The following is a 23,626-nucleotide window of genomic DNA, read 5'->3' on the forward strand; positions in this document are numbered from 1 at the left end:
ATAAGGCACCTGGAGAAATTCACTAGGCCCACGAACTCACGCAGCTGGCATAAGGAAGTGGGTGCTGGGAAGTCTTTTCATGACCTGGATGTGGGAGAGGAACGGACGAATTCCCAGTGCCAAGATGTGATGACCGAAGAACTCGAGCTCGAAAGACCCAAAGACGCATTTCTGAGGGTTGACAACTAGGCCAAATTGTTGAAGGCGTTGAAAGAGTTCCAGGAAGTGATGCTCGTGATCTCATGGATGGGAGTCGTGACGACGATGTCATCGATGTAGTCAAATACAGCCAGGAGTCCATGCGTTACCTCGGCAATGAATCTTTGGAACGTTTGAGCTGCATTGCGTAGCCCAAAGGGCATGCACACCTACATAAAACCTACTGCACCTACGCCGAAAGGTGCAGTAATGGCTGTCTTTGGGATATCGGAAGGCTCAATGGGGATTTGGTGATAGGCCTTGACAAGGGCTACTTTACTAAAGATTTTGCATCGTTCCAAGTGGCCTGCAATATCTTGAATGTGTGGAAGGGGATAGCTATCGTGGAATGTCTTAGTGTTGAGTGCCTGTTACTTGCCGCACAGACACCAGTCACCCAGTTCTTTCTTGGGCACCAGATGAAATGGGGAGGCCATACTACTGGACGAAGGGCGAATAATACGCAGCTGGAGCATGCGCTCGAATTCCCGTTTAGCAATCGCCTGTTGGTCACCGAAGAGGCAGCACAGACAAGTTGCGGCGGGTTGGCCACGCATGACAATGTGGTGGGTAACACTGTGCTTGGGTGGATGATTTAAATGGAAGGGCCTCGTCACCTCAGGAAAGTCTTTGAGGATGCAAGCGTACGGGCATGGTGGAATCAGCATGTGGATGCCAGTGGGGGCGACAGCCAACAGAACTCCAGGGATGGAGAGTTGCGTCTTGCTGTCAATCAGGCAACGACGGCGCATGCCGACATCGAGGTTGGAATGGGTCAAGAAGTCAGAGCCAAGGATAGGCTGATTGACGTCGGCAATGAAGACCCACCGGAACATGCGCCGCAGGCCAAGATCGAGAGTGAGGGACCGTATACTGTACATGGCAATGGAGGTAGAGTTTGCTGCACAGAGCATACGGCCAGCCGACTTACAATCGCGGCCACGCTTGGAGGACGGCAGTACCCTGACCTCGGCACCCGTGTCTACAAGGAAGCGCAGGCCGGAATAGCGACCCATGACGATGAAAAGGCTGTAAGGAAAGATCACAGGCCGCCATCAGTGATGTCACAGTGCATTTCCCGACCACTGGCATGGGGACTTGCACTGGCAGGCATGGTGCTGGAAAGTGCAATGGTACCAGCAAATAGGCGAGTTTCGAGGACAGTGCAAACGGGACAAGCTGGGGTGTGAGGAGGAGCAATGCTGGTCATGAGAGGACATCCAAAGGGCATTGACGGAGATGGCAAGCTGGTCAATCCGGGACTCTTAGCGGGCCATGAAAGAGGACTATGGTGTTGAAGAGAGAGCGTCAACAAAAGAAGCCGCGTCTTGCACTCGACCAGCGAGCTTAGCGAGGCGGTTGAAGGCCAAGTCTCCTGCAGCGGCCAAGACAAGGCGGGTGGACGGCGGCAAGCACTGCATGAAGAGCTGCTTCAACAGCGCACCGTTAGCGTCGACGCTGGTTGAGACCAGGAGCCATCGCATGCTGTTGAACAGCTGGGAAGGCCGGCGCTCTCCAAGCTCCCCAGAGGTGAGCAGGTGCTGGAAGCGCGCTCTCAGTAACATGGTGGAGTCCAAAATACTTTGCTTCAGTTGCTGGTACAAGACATCACCCAAAGATACAGTGATGATGTTTGCCACCTCGAGAGCAATCTCAGGAGACAGGTTGGCAAGTAAGCGGCGATACCGAGAAGACTTCGAGGGAGAAGCAGGCGAGTGGCACGCCACCTGTCAGGGCAGAGCCGTACATTGCGAGGGGAGCGGGTCTTCTGTGTTTACCGCAAGATGGCTCTGTGTGTGTGCCAAGCGCAGAAGAAATGTAACGGAAATGTACTTCGCTACTTGTTTAACAGTCACTTCTGTAATTTACATGCTCATAATTGCCTATATACACCGCAGTATAACTTTCTACGGCACGTTTCTAAGGCAACACCGCATTCACTAGAGGCGCTCTTGTCCCGCTTTGAACCATCAAACTCATGGCTGAGTGGTAGCATCTCCATCTCACACTCTAGAGACGCTGGTTCGATTCCCCCTCAGCCCATCTTGCGAGTTGTTTTTATTTATGAACTGCCTTCCGCGATTTTGCACTCACGGCCAACGCCGACGACGCCGATGACACCGGATTTTTCGCGACACAAGCTCCTTAAATCTTTCGCGTTAATGTGCCAAGCCGTGCTGTTTCAAGGGATACTGTAGCCTACCTGTGCAGTACAAGGCGAACAAGTCATGGATGACCCCCCTATTTTCACAGAGTGAATGGTGGCATTCGACTGCGACATGAAGTGGCTGGACCGTAAAGTTTTCTTGCTTCTGGACAATTGTTCAGGACATCACTCCGAAGAAGGCAAGCTCACTAACACAGAGCTGAGGTTTTTCCCTCCAAATTGCACATCTGTCCTACAGCCTCTTGACCAGGGTGTGATTCTGAGCCTGAAGCGTGCTTATCGTGGGAAGTTAATTCAGCGGCTGCTCTTCAACACTGAAACTGGCCGAGACACGAAGGTGGACATGTAAGTGGCGCTGCAAATTATGTCTGCTGCCTGGAACACGCTGGGTTGCTCAATAATTGCAAACTGTTTCAGGCACGCTGGATTTGCCAAAGATCTATCCGTAGACTTTGCTGGCGCAACACTAGACGTTACAGACAACGACAAAGAGGCATCAGCGGCACCGGGGATCACGGCCGCCTGGAAAACACTGGAAAAAATGGGAAACATGCCGCCTAATCTCGAGCTTGACGAATATATTGGCGCTGATAATTGTGTTCAATAAGAGGTGAGTGATGAGCAGATTATCAAAGCCACCCGGAATGATGAGGACTCTTCCAATGTCGAAGATGACATACAGGACGTGCCTGCCGAGGCAACTGCCTCACAGGTGATGGACACTTTCGATGTAATCAGGAATTTCGTTGCTGTCCGTGATGACGATGTCCCGATGGGTCTGCTGACTGAATGTCAAAATTGCGTGACAGCGTTGCTCGCCGTGAAGCGCAAGCAAGCCAAGCTCACAGATTTTTGGCATTAAAAGATTTTACTGCTGCTTGGGCAATTATTTCTGCGTTTCATATCAAATTTTTGTGTTAATGAAGTTCTGCGAGAACTAGTTTTTTTTTTTTTTTTTTTCGGGCACCGTGAATTTCGTTGTAGCGGGATGGGCATTTTTTGCGAGTTCAATATAGCAGGGTTCGACTGTACTGGTAAAATGCACTGGTTGCACACCTTCCTTTTCAATGTTAATGCTAAGCTTCCAGTCAGGAGCTGACAATGTCTGCCATATGCGATTCAACGAATCTTTACTCTTCTATGAATTTCCTTCTCATAATCAGAGTTCCCAGTGATTACTTGACCTAGGTAAACATACTTCTTCACAGACTCTACAGGCTGATTGCCGATCTTGAACTCTTGTTCTCTTGCCCGGCTATTCATCATTATCTTTGTCTCCTGCATATTAATCTTCGACCCCACTCTTACAGTCTCTCTGTTAAGGTCCTCAATCATTTGTTGTAACTCGTCTGCATTGTTGCTGAATAGAACCATGTCATTGGCAAATTGAAGGTTGCTGAGATATGCGCTGTATTCTTTACTCCTAAGCCTTCCCAGTTTAATAGCTTGAATACTTCTTCCAAGCACGCATTGAATAGCATAGGAGAGATTGTGTCTCCCTGTTTGACCCCTTTCTTTATAGGTACCTTCCAGCTTTTCTTGTGTAGAATTAAGGTAGCTGTAGAACTTCTGTAGATATTTTCCAAGGTATTTACGTAAGCGTTCTGTACTCCTTGATTACGTAATGCCTCTATGACTGCAGGTATCTCTACTGAATCAAATGCATTTCCGTAATCTATGAAAACCATATAAAGAGGTTTATTGTACTCTGCGGATTTCTCGATAACCTGATTGATGACATGGATGTGATTCACAGTAGAGTATCCCTTCCTGAAGCCAGCCTGTTCCCTAGATGATAACGATGATAATCATGGTGAGGAACATGATACCGCTGACGATGGTGGCAACACGATATGTGTTGCCTCTAAGATTTCACTTCACACTTTTGTGTTTTTGTCTTGTTTTCTGTGACTGTGATGAGACATATGACACACAAGAGGCTCCAGACAAGATGACATGAACTGTGCATGCAAGCATCTTGTATAAATTGTTGTCGCAAGCAAAATTTTGCACAAGCATGCATCCCATTGGCACATGTGACACAAAGGCTCTACAAATCAGTGCAAACTCACTAGCTAGCAAACCTAGCGAGTAAAATTATAATGAGGGAGAAGTAGGAATAACAAGAGGAAAGGTGCTAATTTTTCAGGAGTTCAAGGCTGAGCCAGGAATGAAGTGTTTAATGCAAATGAAGAAATGGCCCACCTGGAGACCTCCTGAGAAACGTCGTGCACTGGCCGTCCAACCTGGCACTTCTCGAGCTCCCCTTCGAGGTGGTGCACATATTCGTCGCTGCGCTCTCGTAACCGCCGCTCCTTCAGGGCCTCAGCTTGCGTCTCTTCTGCACGAGCTTCAAGCTGTGGTACAAATGACAGTACTTTTTCTTTATGCTGACTTATACAATGGGGCTCTGATAACTATGGATGAACAAGTTGGATCATTCACCAAGTCAAGGTGAAAAAGCAGACACTAAGGAGTCCATACAAACTCCATGGTCACACTAAGGAGCCTGCAGTGTGAACAAGGAGCCCGTACAGGCTCTGTAATATATATATACTGTATATATATTTCACCTTGACTTGATCAGTGACTGAAATTTCTTCATTCCCCATATTCCCTACCAGACACATTTTCGTTGAAACTGACTGACTGGTAATTGTCCTCGTCTGATAGTTACACTTTTTTGCTAATCTTAGCCATCTTAAAAATTAATAATTTCAAAGGAGCCTAGCTAATCTGGACTTAGATTGCCATTGAAAAATTTTTTTATCCCTCATTCTGTCACAAAAAGCAATTGGGGCAATTTCTGAAGAAAAATTTCTTGACAAAATGGAAGGGTAAGGTGTTCAAAACTTTTCTAGGCAATCTTAGTGAAAAAACCTGTACTTGTCTCCCTTCACAGCTTACATTTTTCTTAATAACAACCTTAATGAGTTACTCTATCTTTATGAAGCCTAGCTCATCTGGTTGCTAGGCTGCCACCGGGACATTTTTCATTAACCGACCTAATTCTGTCTCATAAATAAGCAGTCTTGGTAAGTTTTAGAGTGCAGCTCTTAGGGGCCTGTTCCTGCAGCGAGGGTTTCTGCGGCGTCATAACTGAGCAAACAAGCATAGCAAAAGATGAAAGAGCGAATGAGGAGCAGGAGATAAAAGACACAAGCTGCAAATGGCGAAAACTAATGAGAGCGGCCCCTTCAGTGGTGCATGCGTGCAGAAAAATGGGGTCGTGCAAACCCACCTGAGCGCTTGATGTATACTTACATGTTGTCTCACCGAGACCGCCCATTTTGTACTATCGCCTGCTCGCGTCAACACTCACTTGTGCTTGTTTGGTTAGCTTGGTTTGGCGTCATTCGCACTTGTTTCAAGTGTCATGGTTTGCGACTGTTTTGTAATCTGATTGTATGTGTACCATGAAATGTGTAGTACTACTTTCTGGAAGCCACGCAACACCAGTGATTACACTAGAATCTTCGACGAGTCATGCATAAAAGGCGACGCACTTGACCCGCAGAGAGATTTCCGACAGTCGCCAACTCTGCTACATGTCTCTCTCAAATTCTTTGCCTCAATATGTTCTGAAATGAAGAGACGTATAGAGCTGTGCTCAAGTTTCGCATTAGGCACTATCGTAATCGTCGGTGAGTTTTTTGGGGAAGAGAATTCCTTGATGTAATAAAACAAATATGGTGCTAAAATTTAGTTCCTTAACAAAAATTGATACTTAGGGAGATAAAAACTTCCTTTTGAGGGAGTTCTGCCAAAATGAGGTGTACTTGCCTCCCTTCGCAGTTTGTCCGCTTTTCTAAGGTCTTGTCGGAGGCTGTCGATCTTATGCATTGCACTCTCCAGCTCCTCCTCCTTGTCGCGTACTTGTCGTGAAAGCTTCTGCTTCTGTGTCCGCAACTCTGAAAGCCTGGCATAAAGAGGGGACAAGATAACACTGTAAGTGTTTGAAAAGATTATTTTAGTGGAAAGAAGTGAAAAATAAGAATGCAGTGTACTCATACTTGTCGCTGACTTCTGTGTACTCATCCATGGCAAGTTTCTTCTGTGCTATTGCATCCTTCAGCTCTTTGCTTTGCTGTTTTAGTCTCTCCTGGGCATCGTTTAACTCCTGTGAATGAAAAGGTGACAAACATTTTTTCAGTACACAAAAATTTCAAGAGCTGTCTTTGATAAGCGATAGCCAGGTCACCGTTCACTTGAAACACAGTTGAGAATGCTGTAATTTGATAGCGCATGTGCCCAGTGACATGTTGTTTTTTCATATTTCGCAGGCTTTCCTTAAATGCCAGAAAAAAGCACCATGCAGGAGGTATGTTGCCCCCCCCCCCCAAAAAAAAGGATTCCTCGTACAACCTAACAAAATACATTTGGCTTTAAAGTGAATATTAAATTTCTTTTTTTCATAATTCAGTTTGTACCCCTGTCACACAGACACCCGCAAACTTCGTTGACATGAAACTCCCTAATGGAGATTAACGGCAATGGAGTTGCGGCCGTGCTACACAGCACAATGCAAGCTTTCGACAGACTCCGCATGGGACAGAAGCAGCGCTGCTGCGCTTACTTTTGCATACAACTGCTCACATATACACCAGCCGTTAAAGGTAGGTTTTAATGTGACAGCATTAAGGAGCTTGTGTCGCAGAAAAGCCAGTGTCGTCGGCGTCGGCGTCAGCGGCGTTGGCCATGAGCAATAAATCCCGGAAGGCACTTCATAAATGAAAAACATCTTGCAAGATGGGCTGGTGGGAATCGAACCGGGGTCTCCGGAGTGTGAGACAAAGACTCTACCACTCAGCCACGAGTTCGATCGTTCAAAGCGGTACAAAATCACCTCTAGTGAATGCGGTGTTGCCTTAGAAACGTTCCGTAGAAAGTGATACTGCTGTGTATATTGGTAATTATGACCATGTAAATTACAGAAGTCGCAGTTTCACGAGTAGCGAAGTATGTTCCCGCTACATTTATTCTGTGCACACGCAGAACCACTCGCCCCATGATCACCACTCGCCCCATGATTGCGTCCGCCTTCATATCGCTTCGCGGCCCAGCTCTCTGTGCCGATCACGATGTTTGGCTCGAGTAGACCGTTTGATAGGCGGTGCAAACTGGGTGCGATAACGCTATCGCGTTTCACTCTTGAAGGCGAAGCTTAAGCGTCCTCCAATTTTTTTTCTACGCAGCATGTAATCTAATAAAATCACAGCAAGAAAGTTTACTGTATGTTACTGCATGTTACTGCAAGACTTGTTTTCCAAGCATACTGAAGTTGAAAGCGATGTCATACTGCGCTCTTGCTTTCATGAATGGGCATCCTGGGTCACACTGTTCGACCAGTGCGCTTCGAACTGTGATTCTGTGCTGTGTAATAGTGTGTGTGCGTGTGTTTGCAGTGAGCTCAATTGCTTCCAGATGAGTGACGAAACAGATAAACAAACGAAATGGCGGAACGACATTTCCCCATGCGCCATGGTGAAACATTGGTGCAGAAGGTCCAGGCGCTATGTCCTTAAAGACAAATTAAAAACTCCCATTACCTGGCGTATAAACCAAGGCAAAAAAAAATAATAGTAACGCCAAAATTTGTAAGTGAGCCAGTTATGATAATTTTATTAGCGTGGTTTTCTTTGCAGCTGTAGCTATCTGGGAATGAGAGTACTCCATCCAGCCATAACGGTCATTGCTGAACTCCCCTCGCCAAAATCTCCATTGAACTTCTTTTGGTGCAAGGAGACCATGGGACACGGAAGAGCACAATTCCCTTGACGTAAAGACGAAGGAGCTAAATAGAGTTCGCAGGTGCCCGTGTGACAGGGGTATCAGCTAAGTAACTAATTAAGCAGGATATAAAAGCTACTCTGAGGAGCACCACATGACAGCAAACAATATAACATTTACCGCATTTTTTTAATCCTTGGCTCAAGTTACGTGATACACCTGGTGCAACTTTTTGACTGCCACCTATGTATCACAAACTGCTCCAGTTGCCTCACTAGGCTGTTCTGCAATCCAAGTGCATATATACTTGACGCAATGAGGACTCAAGTGGACAATCACTCACTCGCTGAATATCTTCCTTCTCTACCCGCGCTAGTCGCAAAGCCTTGTCCAACTCCTTGAGCTTGGCATCCCCAACAGGGTAACTCCCGTGAGAATTGGACAAAGACTGCCGCTGCTGCAGCTCCAACTCCAACTCTGTTACATGCACACCAGAGATGAACAAAAAATGAGCATTAGACAAGCTACGAAACAGGTTAATGAATATAGCACAGTAACCCTTTATCAAAAGTTAAAAGCCTGTCTAATGGCATGAGGTTGAAACTCCATGAAAACCACATAATTTCCATTTAAGCTTCCTATTTCCACATGGTTGCAATTTCACTATCAAGCAGTGCGACATACCACCATGCTAGCTGTCTGTACAACAACATGCTATAACTGTGGAATTTGTCTAATTGGTGAAATCATGCATGATTGGCATGCTGGGTCACTTACAGCCCAGACAAGAAAAGCCAACATGCTGGCCAAAATGCATGCCCGTATTTAAAATGTGTACTTCTGGACATCAGATCATGTCATTGCAAGTTTACCTTGCTGAGTATTCAACGTTGTTATGACCAGAAAACATATTTTTGAGGTGTATGTGAACAAATTTTCACTTTGCTATAACCAATATTGCATTGAATCCTGAATTTTTTGTGATGGTACAGCCGCAGAAAATCCACTGATGCAAAACATGAATAGCCAGATTTTAAGTTTTCTTCATTCTACCCAATGATTTGTTATAGAATAGAAATAATCCTGGTAATCAATGATGGGATGCTGCTCTAGGATGGTAAAATTGGTTGGTTAGTTGACTGACTGATTGGTTCATTATTCAATTAACTAATTAATGACAGGTTTCACTCCTCAAACTGTCTTATTCTTCATATATGCCTCGCAGTGTTTCAGTATAAGCACTAGAAATTTAAATGACCAAAACTCACATGTTTAGTCACTCAACATAACCTCTCTGCTAAGCACTAAAACAGGTAAATACAGTGAAACCTCATGAAACCGTAGTTGGTTGGAGTTCGGAAAAAGCACGTACTAAACGGCAGTACTGCTTAACCTAAATAGCATGAGATCGCCCACTTATCTGTCAAAAACACAACTCGGAGAGAGTGCGATGAAAGGGGAAAACAACATGCAGTATTTATTCACTTCTCGCGACAAAAGTGTTTTTTTCGTTTGATGCCGCGGTGGCCTAGCAGGGACGACAGCAGCCTCAACCTTACTGAAGCTGTGAGCCAGCTCTTCAGCCAGTCCCCTCTTTTCAGCAAACACTCGCATGGCAGATTCCTCGCTGGCGTTAAGTACTCTTCGCGCACGTGCGGCAGTGCTGCAGAAGTCACAGGGTGCCTTTTTCATTGTGGGGTGCTGTTCTCGTCACGACGATTGCATTGATGAGGCTGACGTAACACATAACTTCTGCCACTGTCGGGCCTGAATCGCCCGTTCTGTCACTTTCCGTGTCATCCTCATCACTCTCGCTAGTCAACACTTCGGCAACAAGAGAGGCAACGATGGCGATAAGTTGAACCTCATAGCCGACATCTATTCGTGGTCACACACATGAGAAATGCCACACACCGCAGTCAACAACAGATCCCTGTTGCGTGCCAGCGCCGACTTCTTCGTGTTACGTTCAATAGCACGAACGATGTCTCATTTTTCTTCTATGCTGAGCGCCCGGCATCTTTTTTGATCCGAGCTTCAGCAATAACGCGAGTCCTTGCTTGCATGACGCCACAACGCTCTCTGGCATGGTGCCAAGTTGATGTGAATGTTGATGTGGCTTCAAGCACAAACACACAGGGCACTTGCAGGCCAGTGTTCTGATCTCTGAGGCTTGTTGTTCTGCCGGGCCGCCCAATGGAGACGACATACCGCCGTGTTTGTGTGACGAAAAGTGGAAACGCTATGTGTTAACTGATATGTACGCAATAAGCTTGTACGGTTTATGGGTATACAAAACACATTATGTTCAATGGCTGCTCAGTTGGGGATTTGACTTAACTACTTTTAAAACGAAGCTTAACTGCGTACGGTTCAACGCGATTTTACTGTACACAGCTATAAATGAGACAGCTTAAAATCACTCATTCATCCCAGCAAGAAATTTCACTGTGAGAGCACACACCTGCATTCCTTTTCTTGAAGGTGTTGACTTCATCCTGAAGCCTACGGACCTCACCATCTGTTGATGATGTCCTTTGTAACACTTCACTGTTCGAATTTGGCAGTCCTCTTTTGAGATCACCTAAAGGAGAAAAGAAAAAGAAGAAAACAACTGTACAAAGATCAGGAAGTGCTCTGCACAGGCAATACATAGCAACACTGCCATGCAAAAGACTGGCACATCAAACATTGCCCACATTTGAAACTATTGTGAATACAGTTAACATGTGATTTTTCAGACTTCCGGTGGGAACCAGCATTATGCAATGCTTCACCCTTGCTGCGCTTTCCACACGTCCTAGCCATTGGCGAAGACGCCAAAGGCAGCATTCGGCATCATTGCTGACAGTGGCAAATCCTTGAATAATATATAAGGCATTGAACAGCAGGAAGCTTGGTAGCGAAGCTAGCGAAGCTGGTAGCGAAGCTAGGCCTAGCGTTGTCACAGTGGCTATGGGTGCCAGCAGGTCGGTGCGCAAGTGCACTGGTTCAAGGCTGCGACATCATTGAAATGGTTATGGTGGTGGCTTTGATTAATGCCATTTCAAACTAGCGGTCACAGCAAAAAGTCTGAAAAATTGGATGCTCCAAAGGGTGCTGACATACGAAATTTCAGATGTCCTTATACATTGGCTCTATGGGGTTCATGGCATTTCAACATTTCTGAATTATCAGTCATGTCCTAAAGATCAGTCATTAACTGTGGAGCATTTTAAAGTGTGTGAACATAGAAGCAACCTGTACTCCCACAGAGGAAGTTTAAAAGATCAAAAGAAAGGTCATATACACAACTTATGAAGTACTTAAAACAAATATAGTTTGGGCTGGTTAGCGCTTGCATAATAAAACTTGGGTAACATTACTTGGGTAATGAAAGAGATAGTCATTACAACAGGACATAAGCAAACAGCAAATTGGAGAGCTTGTGTTTGCGATCTGCTTCATCTTTTGCTGTGAAAACAATTTTTCTCATTATTTAAACAACAGGACATGATGGAGACAACCAACACAAGAGCTCGTGTCTGCTGTCTGCTTCATGTCCTGTTGCAAGCACCGTTTGTTTCATTGCTCATATACCAGAATCTAGACCAAATGACAAACACAAGCACTCATCTTGGTTGTCTGCTCCGTGTCCTGTTGTGAAAACTACTTTTTTTCTTCGATATTAAGCAAAGCACATGAAGGAGATGACATACACAAATGTTCAGTTTTGTCATCTGCTTCATGTACTACACAAAGAGACCAAGAAAACAAATACAAGCACTCATGTTTCTCATGTGCTTCATGTCTTGCTCACCTGTCCACACCAGCATAAAAGAAGAAGCCGCCAATAAACAGAAAACAGCACAGGTGCTCATCTTTCTGGTCAGTGTCAGTTTTTCTTTTCTTTCTTTTAATCTCTTAAGTATAATGACCCAACTTGCCAAACACATCTTTTAAAGGGCCCCTCACCAGGCCCCATAGCAAATTTTGGTTATACACTGGTTGTTGTTTTTGTGTCCTCTAGGGAGCGTTTTGCCGCAAATTTGTTTCAAATCGGCTCATTAATAGCAGAGACAGAAATATTTCAGTACCACAAACCCATGATTTCAACAGGCGGGCTCCACTGCCAAGTCTCCACTCGCCCCTTCTAGCCTACGGAAGCGAAATTCCTTCCCTGCGTTCTCCCATACTGGGCCTCGAGAATCATGTGACGCATACGTCACAGGCCCCACCTTCATTTTTTTTTCCTTGCTCCTCGCTTTTTTTTTTTTCGTGTTTTTCGGTGCTACGCACTTTTGCCGACGGTGTCACGCGCGAGTTGTTGTCTCGTTTGCACAGCGCACGATTTTGTGTGCTGCGCACAAGGAAACATGACTAGTGGTACAATTCAGCGCTACACAAATACTGAGGCAGAACAAGCAGATCGCAGAGCGTGATCACGCGCTGGAACACGGTAGTAAATGGCATAGTTTTGGTGCCTGCGCACGTGACCGCACGACCGTGGGAACAAGCAGACAAAGCGGGAGTACATCTCGCTTGCTTCGGCACGAAGTAAAACGAAAAAACACGTAAACATTTAGTTTGTGTGTTTTATTGTTTCTCAAAACTTCAATTCGTCAATTCAAGCAACAGATCGCAAAGATAACAGATGTTGTCTTGAATAATTGTCGAAGTCTCGTGTCACCACGAGCAACGTCACACCGCAGACACGATTACGTAGGCGCAGGGACACAATTATGTCATCGTCTGGAGTGGAGTGCGGCGGCTGCGAGTGAAGAGGGAAACGGTGTTCGGATTGAAATTTCAGATCTTTCCGCGGTCCGTAGCGATGTAATACTTTGCAGACACGGTTGTTATCACACAATGTATGCTCTGCGCCTGTCAGCTCAAGATGGCCAGACCTGGTGAGGGGACCTTTAAGTATATAAAGCAGATGACAAAGACAAGCTCTTACATTCGTCATCTGGTTCATGTCCTATTGCAAGCAGCGTTTCATTCAATACTTGTACAGTACTAATCACGAAAAGGTATCACTCACTAGCCAGGCGCTGGCCCAGCTCAGCATTCTCCCTCTCTAAGGCTCGAATCCTCTTCTCACATGACAGGTGGCTCTGGTCACCCGAATGGGTAGCAATGCCGTCCACCACTGACTCGCCCGCACCACTAGCCAGGCGGCTTCCTAATGTATATGTAAAGCCCACAAAGGGCAGGTGCAGCCCAGAGAACACTGCGTTGGTGCTCGGTGGTCCCGACTCCTGCGCAGTGCACGTAACATGTTACATTCCAGGAATAAAAGCTCCCAATTTTGTAGCATGCAAGGTCAGGCAATGCCAAGTGACACTATTCTTGCAGGCAGTTTTATCAAAGGGTTATCAAACTGCAGCATCATGTTTTGTAGTAACTATCCCAACATGCTTTTCAAGCTTTCCAGACTTGAGAGACAGATGGCAGAAATTTAAATTTATAATGATATCAAACAATTCTTGGTTCTAAGCCATAATCATGTCACATTTAAGATCTCAAGTGTTCAATACAATACTAGAGTTGGTTATCACAAAGAGTAAGTTCTCAACACATGCCTCTATACAAGGCATCTATCTTGTTTATCTGCACACAATAAACTGACATTCCGTGTCCCATAAGTCATAAGTCTCATTTTGAGGCCTCCCTGTCCTTCCGTTCCCTGTTTTATTCCATTTCATAAGATTTTCTTTCAATTTTTAATGTCATTTTTCTTACTGTACCGGAACACAACACCTCTATGCCTCGACACGTAGGTTAAGTACTCATGCTTTCTCACATTTCCTTAATGTCTTCCTCAAGAATTCAATCAAACGATGTATTGCCTTCTTCACTAGACATTTATAAATATCTGAACAAGGAAACTGCATCAATGCAGAACACAAACCTGTTTTCTTTGCTTGGGCCAGTAAGATGAAAAAACTACCTCACACAAAATTCAAGTGCAGGCTTGTTATATAGTTAGTCGAATGAAGTAGACTTCTGTTAACCCCTTAAGTGTTTCGAACGAGCTCAGCTTGTCAACACGATCCTGGTTAACCTTGCTTTGGATAAGCTCGGCTCGTCAACGGCAATATTTCCAAAGCGATTTGGATGAACCCAGCACTACCACTTAGTTTCTCTTTTGCTACATAGACGATTGCAGTGCCAGCGCTTGTAATTCATGGTTATTTCACTCATTTTTTGTTTTACTACATAGATGTCAGCACTTTTTCAGCGGTTTGAAGGCTGCATTGATTCAGCCTTCATGTCCTACAACACAGGTGGCAGCCATTTTGTCAGCGCTGGAAGGGCACTTTTGTTGCGATCATTGTTTTCTGCTACATAGCTGACAGCACTTTGTCAGTGCTCAAAGGCTGGATTTTTGGAATTGCACATTTTTTGTGCCATTCGGCAGATCTGAAACAATCTGGGGTGAGCCCTGTGGCAAAACTTTGTGCACTGTTCCATGCTTCATGAAGTTCCACATAATTTGTGACCTGCCTTAGAAATGCTAGAATGGACAAAAAACTTTCTTCGGTGTAAAGAACTTTGCTTTGTAGAATAGTAAAATAAAGCATTTTTTCTTTAGAAAGCTTTAGAAAGGTTTTCTATGGAGTGAATTTTGAAAATAAGCCATAAAATAAAGATAGCAAAATAAGGTCACTTTTGGCCAAAATAATAAAACATTTAAGGGGTTCAATATGTTAGCGACGTGTCAGAATGGTAAAAGCGAATCACTCTCAGATACTATTAAAATGTTACAGTTGCAGGTGGCAGACAGAAAGTAAGTCTGTATTCGTCAGGCCCACAAGGAATCACCTTACCAGCCTTCGACCGAATCGACTGAACACACTTCCATGACTGAGACCGAACGGCATTACAGGGAAATACTAGAAGAAAAAGAAGAAAAGGAAAGAGAAGAACACATTCTGTTCAATAAACTGGAACGCTATTTAGAATCTTGTACCAATCTGGTAATCTACTGCTTATCTGTAAGAAGCTGGTAAGTGGGCAAGCGTAAAGACTTTGCGGTCATCACAAGCATCAACCACTTTGCTGTCATCCGGTCAGAAACTCTCACACTTTTTCGATGCTGCACAGAAACAGCACTCGTATGTGAACAGCTGGCCAGCAGGCAATTTACTCCGAAAGCTTCCCTCTGGAAATTTCCTGAAGCTCCATAAGCTTTGTTCTTGAGTCACTTGTGCAGTGTGCCAGTTTCCCATTAGCATCATATTTTAGGTGATCACAACATAAACCATTTTCTCTGGAGTAATCGTAATTGCTTTCTTCAGTGCTTGCAACAGAGAACTCTTGCTGGATCTCTGTATGCAAAATATATCCCTCTTCGGCCTTAAAATCATCTTTGCATTGACTAAACTGATGTTAATATTCTACGTAAAATGGCACATGCAAAAAAATGGCACCGTCCTTTCGATGCCTTCAGGAACGAAAAATACATACGAAATTCTTCAAGTGTGCTGCTGAAGAAGTGTTTCCCTCAGACAAATGTGCTATGAAATGCAATTATATATCAACAATAAAGGAGTTCCCGTAAATTGCCGTAATACACACAAAAAAAAGCACCAATGCACGCAAGAGCATGTGCCCATCCGTTGGCGCATAACACATCCATGTTATGTGGTAAAGCATATGAATGCCACAAACTCAGTTTTGGTTTCGTGTCCAGTTGTACCATGCAAGCAATTTTCTTGGAACAAAAGAAAGAAAAATGGGCATATTACAAACAGGTAAATAGTGTAATTGGACAATGTGAGCTACAGTTATTGCTTAAAAATCCTCCTAGGGTAAATAGGCGTTTTCGGCGGGAGATAATGTGCGTTCAACGCATTCACTGTCCCCTAACCTCTGTCGAGGCCGACACTGCCACTAAAGAGGTCGCAATTGGGGTCACCGTAGGGATCAAGTGCAAGCATGCTGACTGGTCAAGTTGGAACGTTTGGGCTCACAGAAATGCATGGGTGCTGGCGTGGACCTTCGATTAGGATCAAATTAACCAAAAAATTGTATGAATGGAAGTCTACTGTATTGAAGCGTAGGGAAGGGCCTGATGTATGACCACAAAGAGTTAAGAATCATAAGCAAAGCAAGCTACTTGTATGATGAAATCAAAATGAATAAATGAGTTCATACTACAACATGCTGGGAAGTTTGAAAGAACACTCCTTTCATCTTTAGCTGTAGCTTTTCATTCCAAACCTCAAGCGGTGCTCTTTTTGCTGGTTGGCACCAATGCTGCCAAAGATGTGTACTAGTAATTCACGGTTTACTTCGCTGTGTTATGCTGTAATGAGTCATGCATGTCAACTCATTCTCTACACAATGACAGTGAAACAAATGTAGACTACAAAATAATCAGGGTGTCTACCAAGTTGACATTTCCAAATTCCCTGAGTTTTCCAGGTTTTCCCCGAGTGCCATTGCAAATTTCCCTGAGTGATGCAGAACTATGTTTTATATCAACACGGGCTGAAACCATATCGCCTGATGCTGTCACTCTCTAGTAAGCACATGAAAAAAAAAAGCAACTTAATCCAATTTGAATACTAAGAAGCAGTGTTGATGTTATTCAAAAAGAGAATAGAAGGCAGGGGTTAGTAAAATGCACAGCAAATAAAGTGTCATCGAAAACAATTGCAAATAGGGTCGGACATTATCAAATATGAATAAAAAGGAGATGCATACAAAGGCAAATATTTTCTAATATGAGCTATTTCTATCAACTGATAGCAACCTCAGTGGGATGAGGCCTGAACTCTGTCACAATTGAGATTCTCTCTCAAGAGCTCGTAAGTCAACCTCAACAGTCCTGACATACTCTCAGCCCGCGCACGACGCCCGAGTGTTGTGTTGCACTGCTTCAAAGAGTGTATTTTGGTTTGGATGAGGGACACCTGCATCTCGGCATCAGCCAAAACTTTATTTTTTGAGCTCAAGCTCTTTCAAAACGGCGGCAACAAGCTTCCTTTCTCGTTTATTCCTCAATGCGTAGGTCACTTCTGTTCTTGTCCGCCTTCCGCGACTCGTTCGCCCCAAGGACCATTTGAAGCATCTTGATCAGTTGCACAGTCCGCGACCGATTTTTCGAGCTCCCTAGGGGCCGAAAAAACTTCCGAAAATCGGCCAGTTGGAAAAAAATAAATGCGTGTCATTTACTGCCCTTAGGGGCTCAAACCGCCACAGGCACGTTCGAAAACGCTCTGAAGGCCTGTCGGTACACGTATTAGGCATACCTGTGCTCGTACTGTGACAGGAAATGCCGGGTGCCCGCGTGCATAATTAAGATATACATACTGTATTCCGTGGCAATAGCCCCTTCCCACGCTTGTTATGCTTCACTGCAATACTTTCCCGTAAGCTTTACCGAGTAACATTTCTGTACAGAGGCGAAGCTGACTTTCACGAAGCGGCATTATGCAACGCACCGTGTTTTCCAGGTTTCTAATCCAATCGCGAGGACCACAAAGGTGGAGTCCGTGCCATTGCTGACAGCAGCGAATTCTTTCAATAAAAAGTTCGGCACCCACTGGCAAGAAGCTTCATAGCGAACGTCGAAGCAGCTAGGCCTAGCGTTGCCGCAGTGGTGGCAACGGGTGCCAGCGGATCTGCGTGCGAGAGTGCCGGTTCGAGGCGGCGAAGTAATCAAGACGGCAGCGGTAGTGCCTTTGATTAATGCCGTTTCGGACCTGTGGTCGCGGCAAAACGTCCGGAAAATCGGACGGCAAAGAGTTCTTGCGTCGGAAATTTCACAGGTTCTGATACGTTGACACTATGGGGTACGAGGTGGCGCCGCGAAGCCGTCCAAATTATCGGGAATCCGGAAAGTCGCTCGTTGACTGTACCCTGGCAACTCCTCCTGCCAACGACAGGGCGTCAAAGACGATTCATTACGATTCCTGTCTGCTACTCGAGCCAGCATTACCGCGACTTTCGACCCTTTCAATAAAATTGCCGCTAATTTTCCCTGATAGAGGCCCAAATTCCCTGAGTTTTCCCTGACTTTTTCCAGACCACGCGAAATCCCTGAGAATTCCCGGTTTTCCCGGTTTTCCCGGTTGGTAGACACCCTGAATAATATGCATTAGTGCGCAAAGCAGTCTACATTTGTTTCACTGTCATTGTATAGAGAATTGCATTGCAGGCTTATACAGTTAAACCTCAATATAACGAATTTCAAGGTAACGAAATTCCCGTCGCAAAAAAGTATTGAACTTTTCATAACTTCTTGTCCACAGAACATCATGTAATTATAACCTCAATATAATGAAGTGTGTTTGCATGCAATTTCAATATGACGAAATTTTGCTTCCGCAGCAAAGGAATGCCGAAGACGATAAACGTAAACTTCCGGAGATGCAGATGGTCAAATGATTGAATTACAAGCGGCTGCCTGCAGAAGCACCTCTCAAATCGAGCAAGGCGTGACAAGAGCGCCCTGCGCCCCACGCACTTTGTACTTTAAGTGCGAGTGAAAGTGTGCGAGAGAGAGACAAATGGTGGCTTCATGCACACGAGTGCTGCCTCCCTCATGCGAGCAAAGGGAAAGAGGGGAAGGGGAGCGAGTTCACGGTAATGCGATCAAGCACATGCGAGGGGAAGGGGGGGGGGTAATTTGGTATGCATGGCGATTTCTGGCACACTTTTCAGCCATGGCTGCACATGGCTGTAAGCGTGGCTGAGTGCATACGCATGCGTGCACCTTGCTTTAGAGTTACATGTGCCGTGTGCAAAGAGTTTGCGTGCCGAGACGCCGTGGCATCATGTAAGCTGTCTACCGGTGTGTTTAGCATTGAAGGCTGCGTACATAATTTTGGAGTTTAGGCAACCCATTGGAGCAAGAGGCAGACGAAGCATTCGCTCCCCGCTGCCGGCGCTTTTCATGAGAGTGAGAGTTTTTCATGAGAGTTTCATAACATCGTTCTTTTAGAACGATGTTATGCATGTACTAGGCTTCTCTTCTTTTCTTTCTTTCTTTCTTTTCTTTTTATTTATTTATTTTTTATTGCTGTTTAGCAAAAATTTGTCCCATGGAGTGGAAAGATGCAAAGATCAAGAATGAAGATACTGAAAATCCAATTTCCTGACAAAGTGGTGCCGAATCATATCTGCCGATGGCAGCCTTAGTGTCATTAAATTTGCTTGTTTTGAAGGTTAACTCCACCTAGAATGAAATGCTGATGTAAAGGCCAATTTCTGTGTAAGAATCACAATTTTTATAAATGGGTTCGAGTGGGTTATTTTAATTAGAACATCGCTTGCAAAAAAATGGCAACTTAACAAAAAGCATTATGTGAAAAATGTTGCGGCCTTTTCAAGAAAAGAACTTGAGAGTTAAAGGTTAAACAAAGAGAGAAAACTTTGCCTTCATATTTATGTAGCAGCCACATCTTGATTTCTAGTACAAGATCTCAATAATGAACGCGTGACTATAACATGAGTCTATACAGTGTCTAACCATAGAAACATATAAATGCAGACTTGGTGCTACACAAAATGGTGAATTGAAAAATAGATATTGTCTAATTTGCTCTAAACAATAGGTATGATAAACATCCTCACTGGTTGCTTGAGGTCAGCGTCATCCACATCGAAGTTGGAGGTGTCCGTAGGACTGCTGACCTCCGGAATGTAGGGCGCCCGACCTGCAGCCACAGTTGGAGTTCGTTAATTAAGTTGTGCACTGATACAGAAGGAGTCCCAGAGTTGATCTTAAAGGGGGAGGTGGGTCTTATAAAAAAATTATTCTTTGATATATGGTGCTGAAAACTTGTACATATATACAATGTAATGTGCATATTTTGAGCATGCAGTCCATTCTTGCTTATCTCCTCTGGTTCTAACTTTACGTGAGCTCGGTTTAAATATTTTTTTGCAACGATTTGCAAAATATCTGTTCCTGAAATTTCGTTAAACAAGGTACCAATGCCTTCTGTGTGATTCAAGGAATGCAAGGTTGGTCTTTTCCTGGATATTAGAAAAGCTTTCGACTCCATTGAACACACCATCCTATTTAATAAACTGACATACTACGGAGTTCGCGGTGTGGCCCTGAAACTGATTCAAGATTACTTCACTACCAGACAGCAATACACGTGTTATAATGGGTTTTGTTCATACAAGAAAGAAATTGCACTCGGTGTCCCTCAAGGGTCAATTTTGGGTCCCCTGTTCTTTATTCTATACGTAAACGATATTGTAAACATACCGCTTACTCCAGACATAGTCTTGTATGCTGACGACACAAGTTTGTTTTTCTCAGGTGACAGTTTACGAGTGCTAGAAACTACAGCTAATAATTGGTTAGATCAACTTTCAGTTTGGTTATCAGCAAACCACCTGCAGTTAAACGTCAATAAAACAAAATACGTGGTTTTTAAGCCTAGAAATAGGCCTGATGACTGTGCTTTTTGTGTGAAGTTCAATAGTTGTGTAATCGAGCGGACTTCAGCTTTTAAATTTTTAGGTGTGCTTTTTGATGAGAACCTGAGTTTTACACCTCATGTAACGAAGATTCATTCTAGCATTTGTAAGTCAATAGGCATATTGTTTAAAATTAGATACTTTGTTCCTACTTGGTTGAAACTCCGCCTGTATTATGCTTTAATTCAGTCTCATCTTAGCTATTGCCTGTTGGTATGGGGGACTACATTCCAATCAAACTTGGATCGATTGATATGTCTCCAAAAACGAGCAGTTCGCTGTGTTGAGAACCTTGGACTCCGCGATCACACGGCACCTTTCTTCATAAAGCATGCACTTTTAAGAATTAATCAACTGTACGAACTTAAGCTCGCTATACACATACGAGGTGAACTCAAGAAAAATTCACTCATCTTTTATCAAAACCACCTCTCAAGTTACACCCAATACAATTTCAGGCATGACCATATTAGAGTTCCATTTTGCAGGACGAACTACGGTAAAAAACAATTAGCATACTTAGTCCCATCCTTCATAAATGCACATCCTAACACGATCACTATCGCGCAAAACTTCAGATCATTAAACTGCTTTAAAAGTGCCATGAAAAAATATTTGCTTTCCCTTTCTGATTGACATTGTGCTAATTGGTTTTTTGTGTGTCTTATGTACAATTATTTTAAGTGCGTTTCATTTTGTGCTTGTATATATGTGTGTGTGTGTGTGTATATATATGTATGTATATATGTGTATATATATATATATATATATGTATATATATATGTATATATATTGTGTATATATGTATATATATATTATGTATATAGTTTTTTTGTGCTTATATTACTCTGTTGATCCTAAACGGTTTCTGCTTAGAAAGTTGTATAGTTATTGTTGTATTTAATGCACGTATGTTTGCAATGTATGCTATGTACGTCTAATCCATGCTATTGATATGTGTGTATACTATCTGTATGTTATATGCTACCACACTGTTGAGCAATGTATGGGTGACAGGGCCTTAGTCAGGCAGACAATGTACTGCCTTTAGCCTTGCCATCCAAGACCTTCACTGTGTCTGAATCAATGCTGAATAAAAAAAAAAAAAAAAGGACCAACTTTATTGCTCTGCTTTACCTAGAACAAGAGTTGCGAGACTTCAAAGTTAGTTGCCAGCAAAACACTTTTCAAGTTTCAAGTTCAATACCTTGCCACTCCTGTTCTAGGTAAGCCAGAGCATCAAGGTTGGTCTTATTGCATTTCTTTTCGACTCATACAGAAGCCATTGAAACCCTATTTAGCGAAATCTAAAGAACAGATGTTTTGAAAATCTTTGCAGAACATAATTAAAGGAATCTTGCATAATCAAATTCGAATCAAAGGAGATAAATGAGATAAACAAAAATAGACCTTATATTGTAAATAAGCACATAGCATTACATATATGTACAAGTTTTTAGCACTATACCTCAAAAAAATAAAGATTTAAAGTTTTTGGTCTATGTCCCACATCCCCCCTTAATGCTGTACGCACTCTCTTCAAGACAAGAAAATTTAAACTGTGTTTTCTTCACAAAATAATGCACAGCACGGTTGACTCTGTTGCTGCTACTTAACGCTGTCAAACTGCATATCGTGACTCATTTCACAAAAATTCTTGTTTAAACTCGCACAAATTGCTTTACAAGTGTCCAGTACACTGTTGGCAAAGCTCGTGAAACTTCATTGCTCCCGCTTCAAAGTTTTAGTTTCACTGCATGTTTCCCCAATAATTCCTCAGTGCTTCCTTGACTCCTTTAATGATCCACTCAAACCAGTGCAATATCATTTCATTCCCATGGCCATAGATGGCTTACTGTATGCTACTGCATATTTCTTTGCTATATTATTTTTGTAGTTGCGTTCACTACCGCCCGCTTGCAGTCAATTCTGACACTGTCTACCATGCTAAAGGCTCAAAGTAGTTAGTGGTCGCTCATGCCATTAATGCATAAAACCACAGAAAATGAAACAAAGGAGTGACGACAATTAGTTCATGCCACAAGGTGGTGAATTATCCTTCTTTGTGGAGCATGAAGGAATATGTTGGGCCACTATATACAACACAAAAAAGCTCGGATGCAAAAGAATCAGCAGTTACAGCATGCCACAAATAAAAAATGTGTTCTGCCACGAGACCTTTATTCTTTAGTAGCACAAAGCGGAGATGAATAATGTCATCCATGTGCAAACACACCTTACACATTCTTTCACATTTCTCAGTTTACTCATTCTGACAGTGTGTTAGAACACGAATTACTGCATTTTCAACCTCATAGCCCAAACCAAGTAGTCAATACATTCAGTTGTACATTGGTGTACAGTCTGCTGTAAATTTTGCTTTCAGGTGTGGCTCCACATCAAAGCAGTTTGTGAAGCCACGCAGCACTCAAACAGGGAGCAGTAGTGATTGAAAATACCATACAACAGCACTTTCGGAACTTTGCTTTGAGCTGATAATGGTGGTTTACGAAGATTTGAATGCTGTCTTATGTGTGTATTTCTGTTCTTTCAACAGAGCAGACATGCGAGACATACTACATTGCACTTTCCTGACTCACGTGTGCAAGCATGAGTTGCCAAGAAATATGTGGGGACTGTGCCTAGGTACTATGGAGGAAGACACGTTTAGGTTTATCCCTAGTTGAGCTGCACAACGCAATTGTTGATAATTACTCTGTAATAAGCCGTCACTTTGTTCGCCTTTCGTGGCATAGCAAATGAAAGATGACCGCTCAGAGTATTCAATTTTGAGCGGTCAGAGTATGGCGTTCATGATTTAAAGGTCTGTGGTTCGAATAACCATTTGATGGAGTTCTTTTTCCTTTTTCCTCCTTTTTTCTTTTCAATCTGCATTATTGTATCATTTCCCCGTTTCACATCTCCAGTAGTTCTTTGCCTATGCTTCACCAGCAGGCCTCATACATAGGGTTCCTGGCAAGGGGAGCGAAGTGACCCTGCACAAAGCGCAGGTGTGGGGACTTAGGTAGATGCTGTTAGCAGCCACTGACTAATGAATAATGACACATTGTTACAGTTAATTTATTTCTTTGTATGCTTCCC

The 23,626-nt window shown here is 43.6% G+C and overlaps 1 protein-coding gene across 5 annotated transcripts in view; it reads right to left on the reverse strand.

Annotated features, from left to right (window-relative positions):
* Positions 1–23,626, reverse strand: part of gek (serine/threonine-protein kinase gek) — a 309,659-nt gene that overhangs the window by 137,108 nt on the left and 148,925 nt on the right. For all 5 annotated transcript variants that reach the window (XM_065455026.1, XM_065455025.1, XM_065455029.1 and 2 more), the window contains exons 9-15: positions 19,664–19,746; positions 13,119–13,335; positions 10,560–10,679; positions 8,439–8,572; positions 6,379–6,485; positions 6,149–6,284; positions 4,571–4,722 (exon numbers count right to left, since the gene is read on the reverse strand). In XM_065455026.1, coding sequence (XP_065311098.1) covers positions 4,571–4,722; positions 6,149–6,284; positions 6,379–6,485; positions 8,439–8,572; positions 10,560–10,679; positions 13,119–13,335; positions 19,664–19,746 — 949 coding nt within the window. The remainder of the gene's footprint in view (positions 1–4,570; positions 4,723–6,148; positions 6,285–6,378; positions 6,486–8,438; positions 8,573–10,559; positions 10,680–13,118; positions 13,336–19,663; positions 19,747–23,626) is intronic.

The sequence above is a fragment of the Dermacentor albipictus genome, chromosome 7 (genome assembly GCF_038994185.2).
Source record: "Dermacentor albipictus isolate Rhodes 1998 colony chromosome 7, USDA_Dalb.pri_finalv2, whole genome shotgun sequence".
In the NCBI taxonomy this organism is placed as follows: Eukaryota; Metazoa; Arthropoda; class Arachnida; order Ixodida; family Ixodidae; genus Dermacentor; species Dermacentor albipictus.